Source organism: Anolis carolinensis, chromosome 4, assembly GCF_035594765.1.
Source record: "Anolis carolinensis isolate JA03-04 chromosome 4, rAnoCar3.1.pri, whole genome shotgun sequence".
Taxonomy (NCBI): Eukaryota; Metazoa; Chordata; class Lepidosauria; order Squamata; family Dactyloidae; genus Anolis; species Anolis carolinensis.
In genome coordinates, this window is record NC_085844.1 from 191803948 (window position 1) to 191830432 (window position 26485).

The 26485-nt window shown below is 37.5% G+C and overlaps 1 protein-coding gene and 1 long non-coding RNA gene across 3 annotated transcripts in view; one reads left to right on the forward strand and one right to left on the reverse strand.

Annotated features, from left to right (window-relative positions):
- Window positions 1-1979: 1979 nt before the first annotated feature.
- Window positions 1980-18917, reverse strand: LOC103278717 (uncharacterized). The gene is made up of 2 exons (XR_010005470.1): window positions 12840-18917; window positions 1980-2568 (listed from the first exon to the last, which is right to left on the reverse strand). It is a non-coding gene; the product is annotated as an uncharacterized LOC103278717 (long non-coding RNA).
- A 97-nt stretch (window positions 18918-19014) lies between these two features.
- stk38 (serine/threonine kinase 38) overlaps window positions 19015-26485 on the forward strand; it is a 28525-nt gene continuing 21054 nt past the window's right edge. The window contains exons 1-2 of one of the 2 annotated variants that reach the window (XM_062978448.1): window positions 19015-19173; window positions 23225-23360. In XM_062978448.1, the coding sequence (XP_062834518.1) occupies window positions 23230-23360 (131 nt within the window). In that variant the 5' untranslated portion in view covers window positions 19015-19173; window positions 23225-23229. The remainder of the gene's footprint in view (window positions 19174-23224; window positions 23361-26485) is intronic. The other variant, XM_003220352.4, reaches the window with a different exon arrangement.

Here is a 26485-nt window from a genome sequence, read left to right on the forward strand (position 1 = left end):
TGTCCCAGATTGCTAGTGCACCAAACTACACATCCCTGGATTCCACAGCACTGAGCCATAACAGTTGAAGTGGTGGTAAACTGTATTAAATCTTGTGTAGTTACCCCCAGGAGTGTCCATTCAAATCCTGTGGGGCTTAATTTTGAATAGATATATTTAGAATCCAGCTATCGGGAGTTTATTGGGAAGTTTTCCATATCGAAATATATGCTAGAACCTGCTCCAGTGCTTTTAAATAAGAATAAGGGGCGTGTAGGATCTTGAGGGATTGCATTTCCCATCATCCCTTATTTCTGTTGGTTAGACTATGGCAGTTGCAATCCACTATCTTCACTGGAGGTGTGAAAACAGATTGGACAGCTGAGGGGTGCTTGAGTGTATTCCTGCATGATGGCTAGACTATATAACTAGATAATTGATATCCCTTCTCACTTTGGAGGCCCCCACTTTCCCACACTTGCGTTTGTTACATGCCCATTTTGTCAGTGGGGCAAGTATCAATTTCGAAGTTAATCGTTTTGCAGGGAGCTGTATCTTAGTTGCATAATAATCCTATGGAATCGGGTATGTGGTCTTGCAAGGTTTTTAGCTTTCTCTGCCAAAGAGTGCTGGTGCCTCATCAAACTACAAGGAGCCTAGGTGGCACAATGGGTTAAACCCTTGTGCCGGATGGACTGCTGACTTGAAGGTTGGGTTGTTGACCTGTGGTACGAATCCACAAGATGAGGTGAGCTCCCATCTGTCAGCTCTAGCTTGCAGGGACATGAAATTTCCCAGCAGAATGGTAGCACAGCTGGGCATCCCCTGGCCAACGTCACTGTAGACAGCCAGTTCTCCCACACCAGAAGTGACTTGAAGTATGCTATTTAAGTAGCTTCTGATATGATAAAAAAACACAAACTACAACTCCCATGAATCCATAGCACTGAGCCATGACCTTAGTTGTGTCAAACTGCATTAATTCTACAATATAGATGCACCCCTAGTTTCTATTAAGTTAGAAAAGGCAGGAATGAACTTGCTTCAATTGTCACTCTATCTGTTGTCATCCATGGTTGCGATAATGCCTAAAGTAGTACTTTTGAAGCTATCTGATGTGGCAGACTGGCACTCTTTTAGTGTGTCACTGGTATATTTTGCCCTATTGTTATGATTATTAACAGTCCCCTGGAAATGCACCACAGAAGAGCACCCTATGGAATTATCTGAGCATTGGATATTAAGTTGGTAAGTAATACAAGGCCAGGCTTTTTGTTGGTCACTATATCATTTGTGGAACTTTTTCCCAAATGAAGTCAGGCTAGTTCAATTCTTGTTAAATTTCTGACAGACGTTTTGTAATGTCTTGGGCACTTACTATTGTGGTTAATCTCTCTGTGTGTACATGTTTAATGTGATGCTTCTGTTCTGTTTCTAAATTATTTCATTGTAGACTGTTTTGAAGACTATGGTAAGCAGAAAAAATACGTTACACTTAAATAAGCAAGGAGGCAAACAAACATCTGGATTCATTTGCTGCATTTTATAATGCTTTTCACCTGGAGTGGGACGCAAGGCAGCTTCCAAAACTATTTAAAATATTCGCCATAAAATTCTAAAAACAAGTAAAAGCAGATAAAACATCGTTAAAATATTTTTAAAAACATATAAATTTCAATTGAATAAAGCAGCTCCATAAACCTTCCAACCTACATTTGGAAACCATAGCTCTATGCTAAGGAAACAACTTCTCAGTCTGATTCAGTTGCAAATACAGCTTAATAGGGTACTTTGCTAATGTGCTAATGTGGTGCTTTAAAAGAGGAAGACTGCTCTAAAAGTGGATTGATTCAATCAAGAAAGTGAATGCACTTGAATTTGCAAGAACTCAGCAGAGCAGTTGCTGAGCGGAGCTTTTGGGGGTGTCTCATGCATACAATTGCCGTTAAGTTAAAGTAAAATATGATTTATAGCAACAAATTGCAATTTGAAACCATATATGGATAGCCTACAAGGCTTATTTGAGTCTTAATGCTTTATTTTTATTACATTTATTTATTATGTATCACACTTTTTATCCATATAAGACAAAAAGGTTTAAATGATGATTTTGTTTTCTTTCCCCATGGCTCGAGATGGGAATGGGATACAACAAAGTTAAAACATACAGGTGAAACACAATGCCATATACTCAGAGAGAGAGAAAGAGAGAGAGAGTTTGTTGTGTTGTTGAAGTCTTTCATGGCCGGGATCACAGGGTTGTTGTATGTCTTTCGGGCTGTGTGCAGCTCTTCTGATGTCTGTGGTGGAGTATCCATTGGCCTGTAGAGCCCAGTTTAGGTGGTTTAGTTCACCTTGGAGGAGGTGAGGTTCGCAGATTCTTTGTGCACGGTCTGTCAGGGATTTGATTGTGCTTCTTTTTGACTTGGGTGATGGTTGGGAGTTTTTATGAAGGTATCTGTGTGTGTAGGTTTTCTGTAAACTATGTGGCCCAATTGTTGATTGGGTTTGCGGATGACCAGAACATCTAGAAATTGCAGTTTTCCTTCCTTTTCTTTTTCCATCGTGAATTGGATGTTTGGGTGGATGCTGCAAGGCCAAGAACAAGTCGTGAGAGTCAAGACAAAGATCCACCCAGGGGAAAGGTGTTCTTACCATACATCAAGGAAACCACTGACCGCATAGGCAAACTGATGAAGAAGCACAACCTACAAACTATCTACAGATCTACAAAGAAAATCCAACAAATGCTACGGTCAGTGAAAGACAAGAGGGATCCTCTCTCCTCTGCAGGAGTCTACCGGATACCATGCACATGTGGACAAGTATACATAGGGACCACCAAATGCAGTGCCCAAACAAGAGTCAAAGAACATGAAAGGCACTGCAGACTAACTCAACCAGAGAAATCAGCCATAGCAGAGCACTTGATGAACCAACCTGGACACAGTATATTATTTGAGAACACAGAAATGCTGGACTACTCCAACAACTATCATGTCAGACTACACAGAGAAGCCATTGAAATCCACAAGCATGTAGACAACTTCAACAGAAAGGAGGAAACCATGAAAATGAACAAAATCTGGCTACCAGTATTAAAAAACTCTAAAATCAAAACAGTAGATGGGAAGCAACACTCTCAGGGCAGAGGAGCCCCAAGGATGGCTAATGACTGAACACAGGATGCCCCCCAGGCAAGAGACAAACCTTTCCAATGCTGATTAACTGAAACGGGCTTCCAACTGACAAAGGACTCTTGTCACACCCTGGACTCTCCACAGATATATATTTTTCCTTTCCTTGCCTAGTTTATCCATACCTCACAACCTCTGAGGATGCCTGCCATAGATGTGGGCGAAACGTCAGGAGAGAATACTTCTGGAACATGGCCACACAGCCCGAAAGACATACAACCCAGAGAGAGAGAGTTTCATGTGAATTCAAATTTATATCAAGCTGTTCGCTGTCACTTGCTATTATAGATTTAGGATTCTCAAATTAATTTTCAGCTTTTTAAAAAGGATTCAATCATTTAATGCACTTTTAGCAACTTAATGATGTGGGTTCCTATAGCACTTCACTAAATTACCGGTTTTTAAATTTGCATAAAAAGAAACAAAAATCCAAAACAAGAAAGTCTTTATCACACTATCTTATTATACCATATTCTTCCATTTGAAAGGCACTTCAGCTATATTCACAATGATAGCTGATTGTTGACACACAGTGTATGTATAACATCCATGTCATATTGGCAGTTTTATAACGCAATTTTTTTCTTTTTCATCCACACCAATACCATTATAACCATCCTGCTTGTTTCACCTGGTGTTACTGTATTGGTTCTGTTCCATGAAGTCTTTAATACCGACAATGGCATTTACACCCTTTATTTTTTTAAAATATTAAGATGAAATCGCACTTCTATAGGATTTCATCACAGCAGTATAATAATACTGTCTTGAAATATGAAATTAATAATAATTAAAACAGAGTGGGTCCTTAGTATCTTTTTGAATTTGGTTCCAGCACCCCCTATGGATACCAAAATCAATGGCTGCTCAAGTTTTATATTCAATGGCATAGTAAAATAGTCTGCCTTTTATAAAATAGCAAAGTCAAGGTTTGGTTTTTGGGTTTTAAAAAATCAAGCCATGGATGATTGAATCAATTGAGAGGGTCAACTGTATTTTGAACAGTAACACTACTGGTGCTACTGTGGTGTGTGGTATCACAGAAAAGCAGAAGAGAGAGCTTTGGGGGGAGCCTGTGCTGTAAAGGTGACTTCTGAATAGTGGTATCTATAGGGTAACAGGTCAGGATTGCACTGTTATTGCATTATAACACAAATCGTTTATGTAAGAAAAAAATATTTCAGAGGTTTCAAGAGCACATATAGTATACAGACCAAGAAACAAAGCTATTATCTGGGGAAGTCATTTCCTCCTTGCCCAAGCACGAATACCACACCCACAATGCAATTATTTTCACAGTGACATATACACACGCCAACTGGTTACTGAACCATAGCGGGAAATAAATTATTTAACTGATTATTTAAAAATTAAAATTCCTAACCATACTATAACATAACAGCATATGACATTGTATGATAAGGTTGTTGAAAAGTTGGGATTAATCCGCTGCTATAACAATATTATAGCATGATGTGATAAGCAGCAAAACCAGTGGGAAAAGAACGCAACCAATGAAGGCAATTAAAATTATGAAACCCAAACTCACAAAAATCAGGGGACTCCCCTAACACACCACAAACAAGCCTGGGTTCCCCCCCTCCATCAGCCCCAGTAGCTCATTTTATAATGTGGTGTTAGGAAGCATGAGGTCAGCTTTTCCCAAAAGTGTGGACATACCCACTATGGAGGTAAGAGGCTGCATTCTTGGGTGCATCTGCATGGTAGAATTCATACAGTTTGAAACCACTTCAACTGCCATGACTCAAGACTATGGAATCTTAGGGGTTATTGTTTGGTAAGGCTCCCAGCACTCTGGGTCTATATAATTGAGCCATGGCAGTGAAATTGGTGTCCAACGGCATGAATTCTTCATTGTAGATGCACCCCTGCATATACCTCTGTGATCTCTACTATGTGTTGTATTGTTTTCCCCATACAGCTGGGGCACCATCTGCAGCTTTTGTTGTCTCTGACTGGATGATGACAGTGAGACAGAGCAGAAAGGTAGACAAATATCCCACAATGTATTTGTTGCTAATCTGTTGTGGCTGAGAAGGAATTGCTTTGTGGGGTTTTGCAGTGTGGGGTTTGAATCGCAGGAGTTACTTTTCTAACCTGACGTAAGTGTTCCTGTCCAGGATGTAATACTGCAGACAGACATTATACTTCCATCTGTTTCCTCAGCCTTATGCCAAACATGGCTATCAATTGTGCCTGCGGTTCCATCTAAGGTGCTTATTGCACTAGTCAGTTGTTGTGCATCATTCGGTTTGAAAACCTCTTCTTTTGTACTCAGGTAGTGAAATGGCAGTGCACTCTTTCACCATTGCTGCATTTAAACTACACTGACATTAGTTCCCAAGCTTGCTTTCTCAAACTTGAAATACAACACCATTTATACCATCCTGTTTGTTCCTGCTCTATGACTGATGTTTGTTTTTAAAAGAGATTCCGTAATTGTATGATTTTGTAATCACACTATTATGCAACCACCCTTACTCCCTATCCAGATCAGGAAAAACACCACACACCATGGGGCTTCCACTATTTAAAAATGTTTTCCTTCCATAAACCAACACTCATCCAGTCCTGCTTTTGTATATTCTCCCTTAGGATTTTGTATATTTACTCTTTATTTTGTCATTAAACCTTTCATGAACCCCATGTTTTTTAGCATTAATTCTTAATAAAATTACATTGGAATTGTGCTATTTTGCCACACCCCTTATTTCAAAACTTACATAAAAAATGAGAACGGAAAAAGGAATGTACAGTGGTTCTCTTTGGATCTTGGAAATCTTGCCATTTGTGGAGTAGGTTTTGCTGTGGTGCATTTTGCATGGTTTGTGATGCAGCTTCCTGGAAGCACACCTTTCTCATTTTGAATTCCCTCATATCACCGACACACCATAAGTTTATTGCAATTGGTTGTAGATGCTGATCACTTCTCTGCCGTTTTTATGATGTTTGGTGATTTTTAGAATTCTTTGTTTCCCAGGGCCAGATTAAGACCTTTAGAGGCCCTAAGCACTTAAAAGATTTTGTTGTCCCCAAATATATCTAATTCAAAATATAAAATATTATATAGTAAAACTAGCTGTGCCCAGCCACGCGTTGCTGTGGCGAAGTATGGTGGTATGGGAAATAAAGTATTGAGGAATTGTTGGTAGTTAAGGTAAAGGGTAAATACAGTAATTACTACATAGCATTAGTGCGCATGGAACTACTTTTTCTGTCAAATTTGTTGTATAACATGATGTTTTGGTGCTTAATTTGTATAATGATTACCTAATTTGATGTTTAATCGGCTTTTCCTAAATCCCTTATTATCCAACATATTCACTTATCCAACGTTCTGCCGGCATGTTTATGTTGGATAAGTAAGACTCTACTGTATATTTATAATCTTATATTATCTGCTTAGAAGTGATTATATGAGGCCCCTTCTACACAGCTGTATAAAATGCACACTGTAGTGGATTATATGGCAGTGTGGAGTCAAGATAATCCAGTTCAAAGCAGATAATATAAGATTATAAATGGGTTATATAGCTGTGTGGAAGGGCCCTGAGTCTACACTGCCATATAGTCCAGTGCAAATTAGATAATCTGTGGAAGAGGCCTAAGTGAGGCCTAACTCTGCCTGTCCCCTGGGCTGAGTGGGTTGCTAGGAGACCAAGTGGACAGAGCTTAGCCTTCTAACTAGCAACAATTGGATAAAAACAATTATTTCTCTCCCTCTAATTAGAACTTTATTTTTCTTTTCTTTTTGTTGTATGAATGTAGAGGCATGGATGAGGGGTTGTGCTGCCAAGTTTAGTGTTTCTGGGATGTGTAGTTTTGTTGTTTTGTCCTAGGCCGAAATTTCATTACCCTTTTATATATATAGATCAAGACAAGGTTGGGCAAGCCCCTCTGGTTTTTCCCAAGCCTGGTAATCACCAAGTCCATTTTTTATGTATATGCAGAGATAGGTGACTTCCCGTGTCAGCCCAGATAATCCAAAATTGGTTGTATAGTTATATGGTTTCCTTGAAGCTGAGAGATTGTTGCCCTTGGAAACAGAAGCTCAGGGTATGTGCATTTGTTAAACTTCTTTACTGATTGCCAAACCCTTGATTGCCCAAGATCATCACCTTTTGTTCCAGGAGCCTCGCACCTTTGGCTTTGGAAACCCTTATCATTGTTCTTTATGAAACTGGACAGTTGAGCTAACCAAGATCTCATTAATATTTCACTGACATTGTCTCTCTGGATTACGCCTCCTCCCAGGAGGGTGTCACATCAACTAGTTAGTTCCTCGGCCAGCCAATCCCTAGCCATCATTTCCCTGCCAAAGCGAATCCCTGCCTGAAAGCGGGAATGTCAGTGGAACTCCCAGTCAATCAGGGCGCAAATCCTGACTGGCCCCTCTTTCAGCCAATGAGGGAACGGAGCGGGAGCTTTGAATAGCTGTAGAACTGTATATGACATCTTGCTTTCTCTGTATGTTTATGCTTCTACATTTTGAAGCATCCTGCTTGTACTTGCATCACTTTTGGTCAAATTGAATTAAACCTCTGTGGCTTGTATTAAACCAGGTTAATTTATTTTTCTGCTCTGGCCCATTTGGTTTAGCATATGCTACCCAGACACAGATCCTCTTATCCACAGTCCTAGCTTAACCATTACACCATTATGTGGAAACCTGGTTCAGCTGCACCATTTTCAGTTTTGCAACATATGGTCCATGAAACCCCGCAATGGGAAATTTCTGTGGTTCCCTCCCCTTCCCTGAATGTCCTAAATATGTGTTTATCTTGCTTAATGGTTAACCCAACCCTGGTGTTTCCTTCTTTGAACCCTGAATACAGTAATGGTTACATGGGATTCTCCATCTTTTACTTTCATCATAGAAACATAGAATATTGTTGCCCATTGCCTATTTGATGGGGCTTTTATCCACTGCTTATATTGAGATTTAAATTCTAATAGCTCTTTTCCTATATTATACACTTAATAACACAATTTATTAGGAGGCCATTGTACATGAAAAGTCTTAGTTATATAAGCATTTGTGAATACTATGTTAATGAAAGCTAACACTCGAAATTTCTTTCTAGTTAAGTCTTGAAGTTGTTACTGGACCCTTCTGTGGTCCCATCTACACTGTTTTATATTCCAGTTTCAAAATGCAGGTTAACTGCTTTAAACTGGATTATATGAAAGTATGGACTCGTGTAATGCAGTTCAATCTGCATTATATGAGTCTACACGGACCATTTTAATGTAGTTCAAACTGGATTATATGGCAGCGTAGATGGGACCTGAATTTTTCTGCACTTATGTGACACTGATTGACTTTGCCACCTAGTGGTGAGAAAAGAAACCATTTTTGTACTACCTGAAAACAGTTGCCCCTCTGCATATTTAGGCTTAGCTTTTGTAGATTTGATTATTAATGTATTTGATTAAAATATTCTCTCTAGGAATCTCTAGTTCTTCTGGGTATGATACCTCTGGAAGTTGACCACAGAGATATGCTGAAAGATCCAGAGATTCTTAGAGAGAGTACGCCTATTAAGATCCTTCTACACTGCCATATAAAATCCAGATTAGCTGCTTTAAACTGGATTATATGGCAGTGTAGACTTATATAATCCAATTCAAAGCAGATAATGTGGATTATCTGCTTTGGATTATATGGCAATGTAGAAGGGGCCTTAGAGGGAATACCAGTGCAATTCTACAATCAGCTTCTAGCAGAAGTTAACCATACAGCCATGCTGGAGGGCCTAGAAATTCTTAAAAAGGTGTTTCTCAGGTAAATAAAATACTAGTATTTTTAAAATTATGTTTTGTTTACTTTCACAGGGGTCCTAGTTTCAACAAATGTGGGGAGCTGGCTGTATTACATAAAGGTAGATGTGCCCCAGAATAGGGATACAAATAGTTGATACTGAAATTATTATGTTGTGCTTTAACTGAGGATATTTTATATATAATTTTATACCAATTTTTCATTGTTGTGGGTAAACAGTAGGGTAGAAGGTGCAATAAAATCACTTTACTTTTTAACATTTTAATTATACATTTTAATTTTAGTGCCCATAATTGTTTGATTCTATTGTAGAGGAAAAGAGGAGGAGGAGGAAGTAATAGTGAGAGTAGTCATAGTATTTGTTCTTTTTATTCTTGAGGTATTTGTAACAGATGAGAAAACCTAGTACAGGTACAACATAAATAATGTAAATGTTTGAACTTAATTTAATGCTTAACTGACTAAACCTGTGCTTCCCCATCTCTAAGTAGTCATACTCCCCTCATTCTACTCCTTTCCATTCTGGATACCTGATTCACTACATAAATACAGTACTAAATTAGTTTACTAGATTCCCAGATTTACCCCAGGAATGAGGTGAAGGGGTTATGGCAAAATTCAAAGCTAATCATTTTCATGTTATGATGACTGGCAATAAGCCTCCAGAAAGGATGGTATGAAATAATTGGATATCAACCCTTGAAATATCTAACGTTTATGCTTTGAAACAAACCTATGTCATGGACTCCTGTGATTCTGGTGGCCCAATCCATTGTGCCCTATATATATATATATATACATACACACACACACACATACACACACACACACACATATACATACACACACACACACACACACACACACACACATATATATATATATATCCCCCCAGAAGTAGGTGGTCTTGCTCCTTTGACATTCTTACGTTTAATTAAGAAGACATATTTGCAATCCACTAGGTCCTTGCTGTTGGCTTGAAAGTAAGTGGCCCAGTCTAAAGCATTCATCATTTTTCTATAGTGACAGAAAACATTGGAGACAGCACTCAATCACTACGTATTAAGCCTTCTGGGGGATAAATGCAATTTCTAAAGCACAATAGAAAAGAGTAGTCATGACAGTAGACTTGGATCATAACAGAATGCTTTAATGGTCATTCAGTAAGCATCTTTCATTTTCTCTAGCTTACATTCCCTTGAGCTGATGAGTGCAATTGTAGTTCTTATGACAATGGTAGCTGTCCCTCAATTAAAGCCCATTAAAAGAACAATAAAAGTGAACAGTCAATTAGACCAGATGTTTTAGACTTGACTTTGGCCAGTGCTTATTAGTCTCGGAAGAAGTATCTAGGAAGTTCTATTTTCAGACATAATTTCTTTCAGTTCTATGGGTATCCTGGAAACTAAAGAGTGTCCACAAGATTGCCAATTAAGCAAGCTTTATTTAAATGTTTAATTGGTTGCTGGTTTGACCTTTGCTATAAGTGGCTCTTGAGCTAACAAGTGAAAGTCAGATTACAAAATTAGGAAAAGTAGAGAAATACAATAAATTCACTATTAAGTAATCCTAGACAATAAATGGTACAAGGAAGAATTAATTGTGTCATTTGGCAACTGCCGTTAACTTTTAAACATCCAAACTTTAAACACAGATGTTATCAGAGACACAATATCTATACCAAGATAGCAATGTATTTATACATGTATTTCTGCTAAATTGTCCTTGAATCTGTAGTTTATTGCTTAATGCCACTACAGCAAAAGGGACTTTTGGAAAACAGACTTTAGTCAGAAGCCTCTGGACCAAGACCTTTTGTCTTTTCAAAATAGACAAATAGGACTACTTCTCCGGTGGCGTGTATGTATGCCTTCAAATTTCCTGCCGAGTGATGAAAACCCCATAAATTTAATTGGATTTTCTAAGGCAAGGAATACTCAGGGATAGTTTTACTAGTTCCTTCCTTTGGAAATGCTTATTACATAACGTTCTTTGCTGCAGCTTCCTTAAGAAGTAGTTTGGTGCCAATTGCTTTTCCTTTATCTTAACCAGGTCCAATTTAAAAGAACAAATGTGAAAAGCTTAAATTCTCTACCTACACGTAGTGGTTCTAGTTTGAACTAGGGCCCACACACTTAAGTGACAACAGTAGAGGTCCAGCTTCATGCTATGTAATTAACACATTACATAATTTAGCCTGTGATTATATAGGAGCTGGATATAGTTCATCGACAGAATGCTCCTTTGCACATCTACATAGAAAATACCTTCTGTGCTATCACTTTCCATAGAAAGTTCCCATTTCCCACCCTGAAATGACAGTCTTGCTTTATCATATCCAGATTAGTATAATTGAGCTAATGCTTTAGTTCCAAGTACAATAAGTCTTCAACTTTTATTGAGATTACTGGTGAAGGGCCCCTGCAAAAGTGATAAAAAATCCCCACCACAAATAAAACTGGTTTTTTGGTGAGAGAACATCTCTATTTTATAATCAGCATTTGCTGTAATTTGACCATATAGTTGTCCTGGAGGCTCCAGAACAGTGTTTCTCAAACTGTGCTCCTCCAGCTTCCCAGCTGTTAGGAATGGTGGGAATTAAAGTTCAAAACTTCTGGGGGGGGGGCACAATTTGAGAAACTCTGATCTAGAAAAAACACAGTAATCAAATCCAAAAATAATTGGATCTGCAAAAGCTAAACCTGCAATGTGGAGGGCTGGCTGTAATCACAACTTCCTATCTTCTATTATATTCTGTCTCCTCAATTATTTGAGTAATTAAAAATACTTTTATTTTGGATAACTGTCATAACAACCTCCTTCCAGTTCATATACTTCCTTATATCCTTCAGATAGCAAATTCGCACATTCTCTTGTCCTACCATTGATCCACACTGCTATTGTACCATTTTATATTCCTATGAAAATGACAGGAGATAGCAGGGTGAGCAATATTTCAAATATAAGAGACTCTGGTGCCTTAATCACCAGCTGGTCAGCACACTTTATGAATCCAAATTTATGGTCTTCAGGGCAAGCACGTATTTTGTTCATACAGGAATAAAAAGACATTGATGCACCACTCACTTCTATTGTTAGTGTGGACTATAAAAGAAATTGGGAAGGCACACACTGTCATAGCACTACAGTTTCACTGTAGTTCCACTAACAACAAGAAGGACTCCAACAGCTCAGCTTAACTATACTCTACTTGAAAGACAAATAGTAAGTACTCTTCATAAAAGTGCCTTTTGGGTAATATTCTTTAGGCTGATTTTCTTTTAGTATTTATTTGGTATAACAAATTAATCACATACAGGACAAAATCTGCAATTATAGAATTTGAAAAAATGGAACTGGCACTTTGTGTCTTAGTTTCAGTATATGATCTGTATCTGTTCATTACTTGAAAAACAGTGGCATTTCAGAATCACAATATATGCTTTGCAGTTATATTATTTTATACATTCTACGACATGGATTTTCATGTAGTATCTGAGCCTAGGTTAAAAATACACAAATATATTTATGAGAGGAATACTGTGGATATCTTTTTAAAATGAGATTTTTCTACAACTTCAAATTGAAATATTTCTTATTTCTTACTTTTATAAAATAAATGAATGTTACAATACAATTCTATGACCATTAACATATTGCTGTATTGCATTCTCAAATTTTGGTGTTTGACAATATCAGACGGCAAAGATTAATCTTTAAAAAAATATTAGTTTAATTTGCTGCTATGATATTACTTGTAATTCCATTGGAATATAAGACAATGGTATTTCAATAGCTATTATTTCATCTCTTTGAACAGTTTACAAGACAGAAGATGTTCTTGTCCCAAAGATACATACCAATGGTGAAAGTTTTGTCCATTTTTTTGCTTGCTTGCTTTGCAACATGTCAAGAATCTGAAAAGTAAGAAATATTTTAGATACAATTCTGAATGGGATTATTTGAATGTAGTGTTTTTATTACTTTGCCTTTTGGATGCAAAATTTACTGATAAATGACAGCAGAAAGTTTCAGAAAATGTCTAAATGCGTTAACAAGGGACATTAAAATTTATGATGCGGGACCCATTGACAGTAACAATCTATACACTCTTATTGGAAAGGTCATTCTTAATTCAGAGAATATTTCAGAATAGGTGTATGCAGATTTATACTGCGATCCTGTACATGAGGTAATAGCTAGTAAAACTCACTTCCAGATCTGCATGAAGATGTGGCAGTCTTGAAAAATTTCATTCTAGATAAAAACGTAGAAAGAGGTGTCTTATAGTGACTGAGAAGACAGCGGCATATTCCCATTGGGTTTCTGGGTGTATTTATCAATTTTCTATTTATTTATTCATGTCCTGCCTTTATCCTTTATATTAAAAGTAATGAATACAGGGATCAGATTTTATACAGGTCAATAGTGGTCCATGTACTTCCAGTTTAGCCCCCAGACATACCATGTAATGCTTATGCAAGTCAGTAGATAGTGCCAGACATTTCAGTAAGGCTGAGTACTACTCCTTTCTATGTTTAATTTCCTAATTTTTAAAAGTATTGGTAATTCTGTTCATATTTTTCTGTGAGAAGTATGGTATTTCTACTAGAAAATAGGGTACACAGAGAAGCATTGAATATACTACTGCACTACTGGGTGGCCTTTGTTGTCTCTTCCAACAACATTTGCTTCTCAAATTTCAGCAAAAGAGCAGTGACAGAGCATCAACTCCTGAATGACAGAGGGGGGGCTCTTCAAGGATTAAAGAGGCTGATGTGGCTGCACAATGCCATGATGGGAGTGCATACCGCCACTGACCGAGGGCACGTATCCCGAGCACATATTATGTGGACTTCACCAAAGAACCAAGACCCTGCTGATATCTACGATAACATCAGAAGGGAAGAGATATCAGATGTGATAAAACAACTGTTGTTGGGACGGCTGGAAGAGGCACCTTTGAGTGCAATGAGGAAAACAAATGTGTTACAGTATCTAAAGAATGTAAAAGATAGTCAGGATATACAAGATCTTTCTGATTTATTTCAAGCTGGAGATCAAGATGGCAAGAGAAATCTCAGTGCTCAAACATAGATTTCTTCATCTGACCTGCATTCTGTCTGTTATTTGCGATACACAGTGGCATTTTAAGGGAGAACCAAAAAAAGGTCAACTATAAACTATAAAGAAAATATGCTTGTTTGTGCCATTTACTAATTAATATTAAGAGACATTTCCTCCACTCTTTTGACTTTAGCATCCAGACCATACAAGGCATAGAATTTCCCCTTCTGAGTAGCATAAGGTTTACAAAATACTTACCAAGCTTACCAGGGGTGCACTGTAATCATTATATTACTACTAGAATCTTCTCCACATTTGTTGAATAATCTGATTGTTTTGTATATTCTGGCTGTCAAAAGATGCAACTATATGGTCAAAATACAGTGTGAGAGCATTTTAACTGCTATGTCTCAATGCTCTAGAATTCTGTGATTTGTAGGTTGATAAGGCACTTGCTAAATGTAAACAAATGCTAAATGTATATATACACATTTCAACTACAAATGCAGTATTGATATCGCTTTGTTTTTCAGGTCAACAGCAATATCAATGTTTCACTTCCAATGAAGATGTGAGCTCTGTAAAAATCATCTGATGAACAGATAGATAGACAGACATCACATCTCAGTCTCCTGGAATATACAATTGTATATGCTATTTGCATGGAATATATCAAAATGTTGTACTTTGTTTACTGTAGCCATCTAAATAAAAATAAAGCAAGGCTATATTTCGTTACCAGCTACATGTGTTTAAAGAAAGTGGAATGAAAGTTACGGTAAAAACGTTATTGGGTGCCTTTGGCTTTGGCAGTGTGGACAAGGTAATGCTTTCCATAGTCATGGACAAATTCCCTGTCATCATCATCGCCTCAGCAATATCATACTATAGGTGGATTTAGAAGCAGACATGAATTCCTCATCCAAGTGTCACATTTAGGTCCAAAATGTTAGTAATTGTTATGATTATTAATTCTAGGAAACTCCAACACAATTCTCTTTAACTTCAAAAGAGAAATCTTTAATATGAGAAACTGATAAAATGCAAGTTGAAAGGTCAAAATGTCAAATCTGACGTCTCCATGATGTTTCATCACATAAATAGAATTCAAATTTTACTTCAGGAAGTAGACATATGGCAATCTAAGGTCACCAGCGTGATTAACAAGCAGTTCCAAAGAAGTTATACAAGATACTGCTTTGCTGAGAAACTGAAAGTCTTTACAGAAACTGTAAAGGAAATTCAGGAGAGTCATACATAGTTACTAAGGCTAGTGGCAAGTATCAACATTTATGTTCATTAGGCACATCTTTCCATTGTCTACACAGTCTTTTTGTTATTGCTGTCAATCTGAGAAGATCAAGACAGAGAATTTAGCTACTCCCCCTTTTTTTCCTGGAATGACAAAAGTGTGTTCTAATGAAGTATATGATTTGTCAATCTTACCCATATTAGCCTTTTGCAGGATAAACAACAAAGATTCTCATTGTACCATACGTAAGCTTATGCCAGGTTTATCTCACAAGTCAGAGCTTTCCAAACTCTGTGTTGCTACACATTAGTGTGTCAGCTTCAGTGTGTGTGTCATGTGAACAGAATGGGATATGACATATTATCTTACAAATCATATATTTTAAAAATATAAATGAAAGGTTTTCATGAGATACATTATGTTCCCCTACATTTCATGATTACAGTATATATATGCATCCATATCTCTTATAAGGGGTTGATTTAATCTCTGGTTTGCTAATAAAACTGAATTACCATGTCACAAAATGATGCATGTCCAAAAAGTGTGTCACCAACATGAAATGCCTGGAAAACTGCATTAGATAAATCTGACACGGTTGTTTCCACAGTACCATTCATAATGTTTAAATAATTTGAGTTACCCTCTGATAAAAACTCTGAGAATCATAGCTTTTACTTTCATGCATTCTCAAAGAAGTTGGGAGGAGAGCCTTGTGACAGAAAGCTGAATTGTCAAAAGATGAAGCAATATTTTCTCTTGAACTGCAATATAATAAGGATTATACTATCAGAGCTCTGATCCCCCAAGTTTTGAAAAATCAGGTATTAATTTCTATATTGAAACAACACATCTCATTGAATTGTGAGACTTTTCTCCCTGTAAATACACCTAAAATCGTGTGTGTGACTAAAAAAATGTAAGCATACTTAAGAGGAAGAAACGATATTATTATTATTATCCTTTGGTTATTTATTTATTTCACTGAAAACAGTAAAAGTAACATGTATAAATATGATGTGTTAATATTTTAATCTGAGAAAGGTTTTTTCGATTGAAAGTCACATAATCAGGAAATTTCTCCTGATAGTTGGATTCAAGGAAGATAGTAACATATTAAAAACAATACAAGTTACAAACAATACAAAAATCATAATGAAAATATAAGACTAAAAAGCAAGTAAAACAGATAACAAATTAAAACATTAAAAACATTAAAATACATTAAAAACTATATGGAACTCCTTCAAAAATCTTCAAAATGGAACCATGCAGCATTGGCAGTCTAGCTGTCATCAATCTATAAAGAATTGAAATGAAATAGGAGTGTATTTACCTGCCTTCAGAAGAAGAGCAAGGAAGGCGCCACCTGGGCTTCTTTAGGGAGGGATTTCCAAATTTGACAGAAAAAGTAGTTCCATGCGCAGTAATGCTATGTAGTAATTACAGTAGAGTCTCACTTATCCAACGTTCTGGATTATCCAACACATTTTTGTAGTCAATGTTTTCAATATAATGTGATATTTTGGTGCTAATTTCGTAAATACAGTAATTACAACATAACATTACTGCTTATTGAACTACTTTTTCTGTCAAATTTGTTGTATAACATTATGTTTTGGTGCTTAATTTGTAAAATCATAACCTATTTTGATGTTTAATACGCTTTTTCTTAATCTCTCCTTATTATCCAACATATTCGCTTATCCAACGTTCTGCCAGCCTGTTTATGTTGGATAAGTGAGACTCTACTGTACTGTATTTACAAATTTACCACCAAAATATCACAATGAATTTAAAACACTGACTACAAAAACACTGAGTACTAAAAGGCAGACTGCGTTGGATAATCCAGAATATTGGATAAGCAAATGTTGGATAAGTGAGATTCTACTGTAATATGAAATAATTACTGTGATAGAATAATACAGAAAAATATAATCTCTAAAACCAGGAAAGTAAATAAAGAACAACACTCTGAAAGCAGGGAAATTGGAAATTCTACAAAGGAAACAATCAGGGCCAGCTAACATCTCCCAAGAAACAATTCTTCCATAAAGGAAGCTGAAAAGGGAGTGAAGCAGTGTGTATTACCAAAGTCATTATTATTATTATTATTATTGTGTTGCTGTGAACTGTGAAAATAAATACAATCTGGCTCCAAGTATTCAAAAACACTAAAATCAGAATATATAAAAATTTCTGTGGTATATTAAAACAGAACAATACAATCTCTAAAATCAGAACACTAAATAACAACATTCTGAAAACAGGGGAATTCCACACAGTAAACAATTAGGGCCAGCTAACACCTCCCGACAAAGTATTCCCATCACCAAAGTCTGGCAAATCCTCTCTTTTCTGAGGGCCACAAACAGTAGAAGCACATAAAATATCGCAAACAACACCACTCTGAAAACTAGGGAATTCCAGGCAGGAAACAATCAGGGCCAGCTAACACCTCCCAACAAAGTATTCCCATCACCAAAGTCTGGCAAATCCTCTGTTTTCTGAGGGCCACAGACAGTAGAAGCACATAAAATATCGCAAACAACACCACTCTGAAAACAGGGGAATTCCACACAGTAAACAATCAGGGCCAGCTAACACCTCCCAACAAAGTATTCCCATCACCAAAGTCTGCCAAATCCTCTGTTTTCTGAGGGCCACAGACAGTAGAAGCACATATAATATCGCAAACAACACCACTCTGAAAACAAGGGAATTCCAGACAGGAAACAATCTGGGCCAGCTAACACCTCCCAACAAAAAATTCACTCAGATAGGAAACAGCCAGGCTTTAAAGCTGCTAATCATTTCCCCTAATTGCAGCATTCATACTTGCCTCCAACAGACAAAAAAAAATCTGAAATATTGTATATTCACAACCTTTAGGAAATAATATCCCCTGATTGCTCAGCATGTTAAAGCGCTGAGCTGCTGAACTTCTGGATCGAAAGGCCACAGGTTTGAATTGGGGGAGTGGAGAGAGCCCCCACTGTTAGCCCCAGCTTCTGCCAACCCAGAAGTTCGAAAACATGCAAATGGAAGTAGATGAATAGGTACTGCTCCGGCGGGAAAGTAACGGTGCTCCATGCAGTCATGCCGGCCACATGATCTTGGAGGAGTCCGCAGACAACGCTAGCACGTCGGCTTAGAAATGGAGATGAGCATCAACCCCCAGAGTCAGACACGACTGGAGTTAATGTCAGGGGAAAACCTTTACCCTTTACCTTAACTACCACCAATTCCTCAATACTTTATTTCCCATACCACCATACTTCGCCACAGCAACGCGTGGCCGGGCACAGCTAGTATAACATAAACAGTTACATTAAGATTAAAATAAGCATACATATAAACACATTCAAATACAATCTAATGTTAAGACACATTACATTACAGTTGTATTCTCATACTTTCCATTCCACCAATTCCATGCTATCTATTCTACCTCTCATTCTATTATATCTCCCATTCTATCCACGCGTGGATACACCACGCCCACTCTTTCTCTATCCCACCCAACTTCCTCCTACGTACAAGCCCAGGCTAACTAACCAAACTCCGACCTGAGAAGGACACGGAGAGAGGTTGGCGCATGCGCACCGCTACCCCGCAGGCAAAGGAAGGCCGTCCCCGCCCCTTCGGGCCACAAGCGAGACGGGGATGGGACCCAAGCAGAGGGAGAAGGAGAGCCCTTGCGCATGCGCACTGGGCTCGGGCTTCGAGCTCGCGCTTTCCTGGGGCGGGATGAAAAAAAAGAGGGCGAGGGGCTGACAGAGCAGGCCTGAGGGAGCCACTTCCTGCAGTTCTTTGGCTGCTCAACACCTTGTTGCCGTTACCCCTTTGCTCCAGGAGAGGCGGGGTCCCTGGTAAGTTGTCCCCTCCTCTTCTGCAGCTTTCCTGTTCTCTCTCTCTCTCTCTCTCTCTCCCCAGACCCCAAAGCTCTTGCCCCTTCAGGCCCTCCGTTTCCATGGCAACCTGGCCTAGCTTCTGAGTCTTCCTCGGCCCTCGCCTCTGCTCGTGTCCCCCCCCCCCCCCCAAATTTTCTGGCCTCTCCAAACTCTTCCTATCCTCCTTTCGCTCTCTTTCTCTCTCTCTATAACACCTGCTTGGCTCTTCACATAACTTTTTGGGCTGGATAATACTCGTTTCCCAATGATGCACAACTCCCTAAGCTAAACTTACAAGTTCCCACAGTTGTTACAGGTTGAATGTTCCTCTTATAAAAGGGCCAGAAGTGTGTGGTATTTTAGTTTTTTCCCCTCTTCCTTTCCTATTTTGAAATACTTACATAGGCTAATGAGATAGCTTGAAGATGGGACCTCAGTCCCAACACAAAATTAATGTATGTTTCATATATACCATTATACCAGGCATGGACAAACTTGGGCCCTCCAGGTGTTTCGGACTTCAACTCCCACAATTCCTAACAGCCTCAGTCCCCTTCCTTTTCCCCCTCAGCCGCTTCAGGAAAGGGCCTGAGGCTATTAGGAATTGTGGGAGTTGAAGTCCAAAACACCTGGAGGGCTAAAGATTGCCCATCCCTGCCATATACACATATTCAGATTGAATAAACCTCATATGAAATGCTTAGGGCCAGAAGTGTTTTGGAATGCAGGCAGTCCCCAAACAAGGTAGGTTCTGTAGGTTTTGTTATTAAGTTGAATTTGCATGTAAGTTGGAACAGGTACATTTTGTATGTGTAGTAGTAGTAGTAGTAGTAATAATAATAATAATAATAATAATAATAATAATAATGCTTTATATCCCTCCCCCAGGGGGACTCAGGGCAGCTTAGAACAAGAAACAATGTACATAATATCAGTCACACATACCATTCAAAAAAGGTTAAATCAAAACAAAGAAATAAAAAAGACAAATAGTGTAGCTCTCTCTCTCTTTCTCTCTCTCTCTAGTGAGGTGAAATGTTCTGAACAGGGATACAGACAGCGATACAGGGATACAGGCATGACTAGACTTAATGTCAAGGGGAAATCAGTATATATTACATTCAGAAATTCAGGTTTAGACTTGGCTGCCATCTCCAAAATTTCTCATGGTGTATAGGCAAGTACAAGTAGTCCCAGAGTTACAAACATCCAACTTACTCATACTTAAGAATGGGGCTGAGACAACAGGAAGCGAGAGAAATCTACCCCAAGGAATTAAAATTCATTCCTTAAAAAGTTTCATGGCAAAAGATGTCCACACTGAAGTTGTATCAGTAATCCTTGTTTCCATAACAAGGCAAATTTTTCAAAATCCAATTATCACAGGGAGAGAAAGTGATGTGAAATGTTCTGAAGAGGGACACAGACAGCAAAACAAACACATCAGGGATGTTAACCCTTCCCTATGCTAACCAAGCATATATATATATATATATATATATATATATATATATATATATATATATATATACACACACACACACACACACACACACACACACACACACACACACACACACATAAAAGGTAAAGTATATCCTTTATCAGAAATGCATGCGAGCAGCAGTATTTTAAATTTTGGATTTTGGCATATTTACATAGACTTGGGGTGCATCTAAACAGGGTTTGAAGAGACACACCAAATATGCAGCTACACTGTAGATTTAGTACAGTTTGGTTCCACTTTACCTGCCATGGATCCGTGTTGTGGGATCATGGGAGTTGTAGTTTGATGAGTCACCACCATTTTTTTTGGTAGAGAAGGCTAAAGACCTTGTGAAACTATAACTCCTGTGATCCCTTAGCATTGAGCCATGGCAGTATTGTCAAACTGCATTAATTCTACAGTTTCAGTGCACCACTGGAGATGGAACTCAAGTCTATGTTTCTTACACAACTTATGCACACATTCTGAAGATAATTTTACAGATTGAGTTTCCCTTATCCGAAATATCTAGGATCAGAAGTATTTTTGGTTTTTAGATGGTTTTTTTGGTTGTATTTTGCAATACCTAATATGATACCTTGGAGATGCCACCCTAGCCTAAACATTGGATTCATTTATGTTTCATATACACTTGTATTTAGCCCTAAGTAATTTTATACACATTGTTTTTGATCATTTTGTGCATGAAGCAAAGTTTGGGTACACTGAACAGTTGAAAAGTAAATGTGTCACTGTCTCAGTCACCATATGGACAATTTTGGTGCATTTTGGAAGTCTGAATAAGAGGGTGCTCAACCTGTAAGAGAACCATGCAGCCTGATCTCATTCGTGATTTCACCTCTACTCTTGACAATAATGACTTCTTTGGGAATAAACTCACAAATGTGCTTAGGATAGCAGGCTCCTGTGTGTCTTGTCAGTCAGCATGCAGAGTAGGAAACTCTGCTTTCTGTTCACCCAATGACATTTTAGTTTTGTTTCATCATTATTGGTATCATCATTTTATGAACAGAAACTTTTAGCTGTTGAAAAGGATCTATGGTTGCTTTGCATCAGAAAAAGAAATTGTACTATGGGATGCATTTTCCCCCCAGAAAGGAATGGACCCTTTTTAAATTACTGGGTTCAAAGAACTATGTAACTATAAGCTACCTAATACATTCAATTGTTTAAAAAAAAACTATCTAGATTTTGTAGAGCTATTTTGAGGAAAACATCTAGTTAGATTCTGAAGATTTTCAAAACAGTGACACATCATGTCTTCACTTGTAACTTTCCTGAATTACAAGCAATAGGTTGGATTGTACAGTAGCAGCATTGTAATGGCTGGGAACTCAGTTTCTTCCCTTTTGCAAGAAAAAGTAATTAATGTGCTGCAATTTTATTTAAATTCTGTCAAGACCTTTGTGACATACTTCTGAAAAAAAGTTGCTTGAGATTGGATTGTTAAAGTTGGCAATACAGAATCCAGTTCTGTTGAAATAAGTGGAACATGTAACATGTTTCTGTGTATATTGTATCAAGAAGTTTAACATGTTTGTAGGAATCTAAACACCAGAACTGAATATATGAGTAATTTAATATATATAATACAACTTTTAGATGTACAGTAGAGTCTCACTTATCCAAGACTCGCTTATCCAAGGTTCTGGATTATCCAATGCATTTTTGTAGTCAATGTTTTCAATATACAGTAGAGTCTCACTTATCCAAGCTAAACGGGCCGGCAGTAGCTTGGATAAGCGAATAACTTGGATAATAAGGAGGGATTAAGGAAAAGCCTACTAAACGTCAAATTAGGTTATGATTTTACAAATTAAGCACCAAAACATCCTGTTATACAACAAATTGGACAGAAAAGCTAGTTCAATATGCAGTAATGTTATGATGTAATTACTGTATTTACGAATTTAGCACCAAAATATCATGATATATTGAAAACATTGACTACAAAAATGGCTTGGATTATCCAGAGGCTTGGATAAGCGAGGCTTGGATTAGTGAGACTCTACTGTATCGTGATATTTTGGTGCTAAATTTGTAAATACAGTAATTACAACATGACATTACAGCGTGTTGAACTACTTTTTCTGTCAAATTTGTTGTATAACATGTTTTGGTGTTTGATTTGTAAAATCATAACCTAATTTGATGTTTAATATGCTTTTCCTTAATCCCTCCTTATTATCCAAGATATTCGCTTATCCAAGGTTCTGCTGGCCCGTTTAGCTTGGATAAGTGAGACTCTACTGTAATTTGGGGCATAACTGTTATCACATTCCTTCTTCCTTGTATGTAACTTAAAAGACAAAAACAGGAAGTCTGACTTGTGCAATAAATTTTGTAACATTGTGGTTTTCTACTCTTTTTAGTTTCTAGTTTGTATTATGATGTGTGATCATATTGCATTTTTGCATAGCTGTGTTTGTTTATCTTGAGTCTTCAATTTAAATCATCATGTAACTTTTTATTTGAAGTATAATGTAAGGATTACATTCTAATTATTTTACTCCACCTTTTCAGAAACCATGGCAATGACCGGCCCAGCACCTTGCTCATCTATGAGCAACCATACGAAGGAGCGAGTTACAATGACAAAAGTGACATTAGAAAATTTCTACAGTAATCTGATTGCACAGCATGAAGAACGGGAAATGAGGTAAAGTTCCAGTTGCATGAATATTGAAAAAATGCTGGTTTTGTGATCTTTTTTAAAGAGCAGGTGCTTCTCTTATTCTTGTTAGCAATTCATTGCAGTATTTCAAGCCTTCAAAATGCCTTTAAAATAACTTTAAAACCAGTAATACTATACTGCTTTTAGACTACTATCTTCTGGTGGCTCACTTTATTAACAGCAGAAGTATTTTCCTGGAATAAAACTTTGTTTTTCTCTCTCTAGTTCATTATTTCTTTTCGATTTCAGTATGTCCAGTATAAACATAATTTGTGTTGCGAAACACACTTGGCTCACTTGAATGTGTGATAATCAAAGCCAGCTTTTCCAAACCCATTTTATAGTCTTTTCTGGTCTTCACTAGCTTTTAAATACTGTTTTTTACATTTATTTCAAATATGTATTAGTTGTGTTTTATTACAAAGCACTGATCAACATTATAAAAAGAAATGTGTTTAAAATACTCCAGTACAGATTTATTTTTTGTTTGGGATATTTAATACACACATTACTTTTCAGTCTAGAAGAACTCCAAATAGCTTGCAGCATCAGCAGAGATAAGAAAATGATGCAATAAAAATATTAGAGAAACATTGTGTTCAGTTTTTAAATAAAGATTAAAATGATTTAAATTTTTAAAAGTGTAAGAAAATGTTTTTAACATGTGTCAAAAAGTTCCGCTGTTACTTTAATATTTGTTGTAGACAGATTTCAGTTTCACATTAGAATAATTTGCATGTTAAGAGACTTCTGAAACTGCAGTTAGTAACATACATTTAGAATATAACTGTCACAATTTTGGTTTACAACATTAATCATCCATAAACTTCATCATGAATTTTGGCTATCTCTTGTTTCTGTAACGTATTTCTACAGTCCCAATATGCACATGCTCATAGTATATACAGTTTGTATCTGCATATTTCTGTCAGGACTGGGTAGGTTAATTAATATTTGAATGGCTTCATAAGCCCCATTGGAGATAGTAGTTTTTTAATGTCACATGACTTATATTTTGCTAACAAGACTTTACTCCTTGTTAGTACTCTACATATGTGAATTGCCACACACCATCTGCTTCTAGGAGGAAATCGTTTCAGCATACACTTTTTGAGAACTCAGAAATGCGTTTATATGATGGTCTGACAACCTCCTATTTTATTCTTTGGAACTCTAAAATGAATAAGGACTGTCTGGCCAAAGATTGCTTCACTGACTTTTGTAGCTGGAGAGGCATACCTGGGATTCCCAGTTCTAAATCAGAAATCTGATAATAACAAAATGTTATGAGTGACTTTTAGAATATAATGGTTCAGGTTTTTTTTTCTTGTAAACAAAAGAAAAATGAAATTATATTGATACAAATATGTCAGACTGTAGCCTATAAGTTTCTATACTTCAGTATAATACTTTATAATCTCTTTTAAAACATGAGATAATATCTCCTAGATCAGGGAGAAGCAGTGGGTGCCCATGGGCCTTTTGACTGCTGAGGATCCTTATTTTAAAAGATTGAGGTAGCTGGGAGTGTTTCAAGTGAAGCTCTGGCCTTTATTCCCTTAAATGTTTCTGGCTCCATGTGAACACATACGTTCTAAGGAAATAAGCAGACAGCTGGACGTCTGTACATTATTTTGACGAGCTTACCAAGACTATTTTACCCAAGTTAAGAAGAAATTGCCACTCTGGTAATTCATGGCTTCAATATGTTATTAGGGAAACTGGAATTGAGTATAATAAAACAAGGATAGCTAAAGGATGAGCGTAACTGCAAAAGGCAATTGAGACATTATCATGGGTTCACTTGGGTTCGGCTAAGACCTTGAAGGGCTGCTGTACTCCCAACAATATTCAGAATGTTGTTGCCTCCAAATGCATAAGTCACTTTTTTTGTTTTAATTAAAGGCCCTCCTGGACCTGAAGAGGTTCAGGATGGGTCAGAAATTTGGTGAAATTGCCATCATATACACATGAAGGCATTTAGGGACCATTTTTTTTTTACTCCCTGAGGGCCACATGCAACATATCACCCATTCCTGGATTAGGATAGTCTTAACTCCCCCCCCCCCTCCTTATTATTTAGTCATACCAGTCAGCCTTTGCATGGTGTAGATGTTTTGCTACACCCACCACAGCAGGTTGTGAATGCCAAAAGGGATGGGAGACCTCTGGATAGATCAGTGGTTCCCAACCTGGGGTCCCCAGATGTTTTTGGCCTTCAACTCCCAGAAATCCTAACAGCTGGTAAATTGAGTGGGATTTGTGGGAGTTGTAGGCCAAAAACATTTGAGGACCCCAGGTTTAGAACCACTGGGTTAGATGCTTGTTCCCTGAAAAAGTGAGTACGAGCAAGATGCGCCATGCTACATGTGACTGAAATGTTGACTGAAAAATGAAAACAAATCTTTGAAGAAGCTATGCAGTTGAGTTTTGAGGAAAAAGCATTAAGCATCTTTAACAAATTTTTGCATGGAAAACAATTATTTCAAAAACACATTATGTGAGCCCTTATGCTGTTTTCAAGAGAGATTCTGTAGTTCTCTAGAAGTTGTTATCCCCACCCTGTATTCCAGGCTTGGAAATAGTAATTGAAACAACATGTTCCTGCCCTTTCTCTTCTACTCTAGCACCAGCTATCTACTCACCCATTTCTTCCTTCCTCTTAGTACTAATTATTGCTGCAGCTATGGCTTGTGTCTGGTAGGAAAGAGTACTGTAGTGCTTAAAGAGCCATGTGAGACAGCATACAAAATGGCAATTTTACTGTAGTCCTCTTCTCTTTTAAGATGAAAGCTTGTAAGGGTAATGCTCTTGCTAGCTTTTTCTGTTTGAAAACCAGGATAAGCAGTTGATGTATGCTGCAAATTACCATTTTTCAACTCTGAAAAGAACAATGACTTTCTAAGCTCTTAGCTTTGTCAGTTCCCCTTGGGTAGTTACTTACTCACCGTGAGTGCAGCAGACTAAAATATTAGAATAATAGAATTGGAAGAAACCACAAGGGCCCTCCAATCCAACCTCTTGCTATGCAAGGGTATGCAATCAAAGCACTCCAGACAAATTGCTATCCAGCTGAAATTTTAACACCTCCAAAGATGGAGACTGGACCA